The 3,494-nt window shown below is 42.0% G+C and overlaps 1 protein-coding gene across 1 annotated transcript; it reads right to left on the bottom strand.

The window, feature by feature from the left end:
• Nucleotides 1-452: 452 nt before the first annotated feature.
• On the bottom strand, nucleotides 453-2,999 carry LOC134010856 (uncharacterized). The gene is made up of 7 exons (XM_062450136.1): nucleotides 2,833-2,999; nucleotides 2,607-2,652; nucleotides 2,230-2,321; nucleotides 1,979-2,089; nucleotides 1,329-1,605; nucleotides 562-627; nucleotides 453-479 (listed from the first exon to the last, which is right to left on the bottom strand). Exons 1-7 carry the CDS (start codon nucleotides 2,997-2,999, stop codon nucleotides 453-455), a joined length of 786 nt encoding a protein of 261 aa, XP_062306120.1.
• Nucleotides 3,000-3,494: the final 495 nt, after the last annotated feature.

The raw sequence follows: 3,494 nt of genomic DNA, 5'->3' as shown, positions 1-3,494 counted from the left end.
TCTTACTCAGCGTCACAAAAGTCTTTGAGGGCCCTGCTTCGGTTTTGGACAGGATGGGAGGTCCCAACAGAGGATCTCCACATGGAGGTGGTCCATGGCTCGCACCCTCGATCTTCCACTTGTTTCCAGTCCCTGAAGTTGCCTGGAAACTATGACAATTATGCCATGTTCAGCTTGTCACTGGAGTCCTGCATATCAACCTGTGACACAGGTTTTGGTCTCGTCTAAGGCCAGGAATACACCAGGCTTGTTCAATTTGCAATATATATATTAGGAAGGTCTAGGTCTAGACAAATGTACCATTTCATTCAACGTTTCGTTTTTGTACAAGGTTTTATTCACAAATTAAACACTCAGAATATTTTTCATTGTCAGGATTCATTCAATTATCAGATTGCCATGTCAAAGATACTATACTCTACCAGCAAGATGTGACGCATGCCTGACACACATTAGGTAAATGTCCCTGCCAAAACTGACTGAATGTGCAGTAGGTTGTACAGCCATGCGTAGCTCCGCAATGGCGGCCTGGTCTAATGGGCAGTTGATGTCTGGGACTACAACTCCACTGTCTGGATCTTCTTCAAATCCTGTGGCATCCCAGTCAATGTCATCAATCTGCATTCCCTAAAATAGAGAACAGATCATTAGAAATACTTCCAATTTTAAAACCCTTTAGCAATCGAATGGGTTCCAGGATCTGTGTTAGGATAATTTCTCAAGTAATGCAGTTGTCGGATTCAAAGAAAGTACAATGGTTCAATGCTTGCCGGCAAGGAGACAAAATCTGATCGCAATACAAAGTTTGTCTGTCAGTATGTTGTGCTAGCTAAACTATTTAAACAACACCATGCTAAACAGTCATTGGTTCATACACAGGCATGCAAATGTCCCATGGCCCTTCTTTCATTGGCTCCCTTGCATAGACCTGGTGAGCGTGTGTGCATGCTTGTTTACGTGTGTGCGTGTTTACGACATCAACCCTGATTCAATCACAACAACAGGATCTTGTGATCTCTAGCTCCTCCACAGATGTCAAGCAAATGGTCACCAGACCTTGCGTCTCCACCTAGTCCTTGTCACACAGTATCTCCTGAAAACAACGAAAACCCCCAACATCTAGTCTTAACAAATACTCACCCATTCCCCAAAGTTATAAGAAAAGCCTAGAGTTTGTTTAGGGAGTCTCTCTTATCTACTGACAAAGAATGCTAAGCACAGTATCATTTCATACAGAATAAAAGTTGTGACATCTTCAATTTTTCCAACAGTCTGTTATTTCAGTGTGCTGACAGGGCTTATTGTAATTAGGCCTTTAAGTGAATTACCTCTGCAGCGTCTGGCTCGATAACTGGATTCTCCATGAGACCCAAGTGCCAAAGCTGGTTTGGGGTCCGGCCTCTCTCTGTGCGCAGAGAGTGGTCATCCCAGCCTTTAGCAAAATGTTCAAGGTCCTGCTGCAGCCGAGGTACAAAGACAAAGTGTACACAGAACAGATGCAAACTGTCAGCAAGGTCCAGGAGTCCTTCATCCTCTAAGCTGTGCAGGACATCGTAGTAGACATGGGTCACTGCAGTCCACACGTCCCTCCATAGGCGTTCAATCCTTTAAAATAAGGCCATGATAGAAGAATCAGTTTGTACAACATAACATGAATCTAATCATGTTGGGACATTTTCTTTCTGTAGATAATGGGTAATCTAAAAATGTATTTAGAATGATTCTTAACTCAATTGGATAAATGTCAATTGATATGCCTTAATGTGTGTAGGTGTTTAACATATTCCCTTGTCTTGCAAAGGCCCACTTGGTCTACTGCAGCCTTGATTAATGATCCTATTTGAATTTGTATGCGTTAGACAACTTTTCTAGTGGGGACAAACACAGTGTCTCCGGCTTTACGATTCACACCTACATGTGTTAAGTTACAAAAAGCTGGCACATTGAGACAAGGCTGAGTTGAGTGTGCTGGTATTACCTCTGGTTATGGACGCTCTTTCCAGATATGAAGCTTCCATGTCCAGTTCCTCGGGTGGTGAACATTGCTCTAGCAATGTCAACATTCTCTACACCCTGATCAGCTCTCACCCTTAAAAGAGAAAGTCTATGATCTGTTTTGCAATAGTAAAGGACATTTCAAACATGCTGTATTAATAATTGAAAACACTATGACAATCACTCATCATAAATTGAACCATTTACAAAACTAAGAGGTGAGAAAAACTTTACTTGTAAGGCCAACCAAACATCATAACACCTTCCATGAAAAAGTCAAAGGCAGTGGCAGCACGGTTGTTGGTGGCTGTTTTAAGGTACATGATCTGTAGGGAAATAAAAATCCCAATTTAGAACATTGACTCATCAAAGTATGTATCAAAGATTAGGAAATGGTGCATAGATAATGATGAAACAGACCAAAAAATTAGATATACATTCTTGAACAGATGATGCACTTAGCGCAGTCTATAAGTTGCAAATACATTGTCAAGATAGCATGTGTGTGAGGAATGCAAAATGATGGTTAACAGTCAGTAGGACAATGCATTAACCTCTAGCTTGTGCCCCAAATGAGCAAATGGACAAAGAAAATAGACAAATTACAGTACCTTGCGTGAAAACCCGTCGATCCCACCAAAGATCACTATGTTGTATCTAAATCGAAAATGTAAAGCATTGTCACTATTTAGATATGTTATATCTGGTTGATCAGTAACAAAGCCAAGGTTTGATGTGATATTCCTGATGAGTTTATGGTTTGTGTCTATGTGCTGTAAGTGTCTTGGTCCACAAACTGAATATACACGACGAACAACACAGCCCATGCCTGTCAACCTGTCCAAGATCCCAGCTGTATCCACACGGTGCATGGAAGCCTTCACTCTCTCCCACTGCACATGGTAGCCCTCTGACTGCAGGCACCCTTTCATAAGGCGGTAACCTGTGTGGGGGAGTCTTGACTTGATTGCCCTCACTTTACCGTCTAGTTCATCATCAGTCATGGTGGAATACTGACTTCTCACTGACAGGTTGAAGTCACTCATCCGGCGAAAGATGGTTCTTCTTGACACCCCAGTTACTTCTGCAATGCAGGTAGCAGAAAGGCCAAGATCAAGCAGACTTCTTATGTGTTCTTCTGAAACTTCAAGTATCAGACGTCCATTGGGTGTAATCTGCCATGTCACGGATGGTGAGGGTGAAGAATGAGTTTGCCTCATAAGCAAATGATAGAGATGTTCAAGGGCTTCACTGATTCCATTTGGCAGGATTTGGCCTGCTGCACTGAGGACTTTAAGTAGTCAAGGTCTAGCGGGTTGTCATTGAGGGCATGCTGCAGTCTTGTCATTAGCCTTGACGTACAATCTTGAACAAAAATGTCCTGTAATAACAAGATTCAGAGGTCAGTTACAGCATTACTTTGATTTTAAAAAGTGACATTAGTTACATAAAAAACATGTAAAGTTGTGAACGCTTAGTATGATGCTTACCGGCTGCAA

Source organism: Osmerus eperlanus, chromosome 24 (assembly GCF_963692335.1).
Source record: "Osmerus eperlanus chromosome 24, fOsmEpe2.1, whole genome shotgun sequence".
In the NCBI taxonomy this organism is placed as follows: domain Eukaryota; kingdom Metazoa; phylum Chordata; class Actinopteri; order Osmeriformes; family Osmeridae; genus Osmerus; species Osmerus eperlanus.
This window is presented reverse-complemented; position numbering and strand designations above follow the sequence as displayed.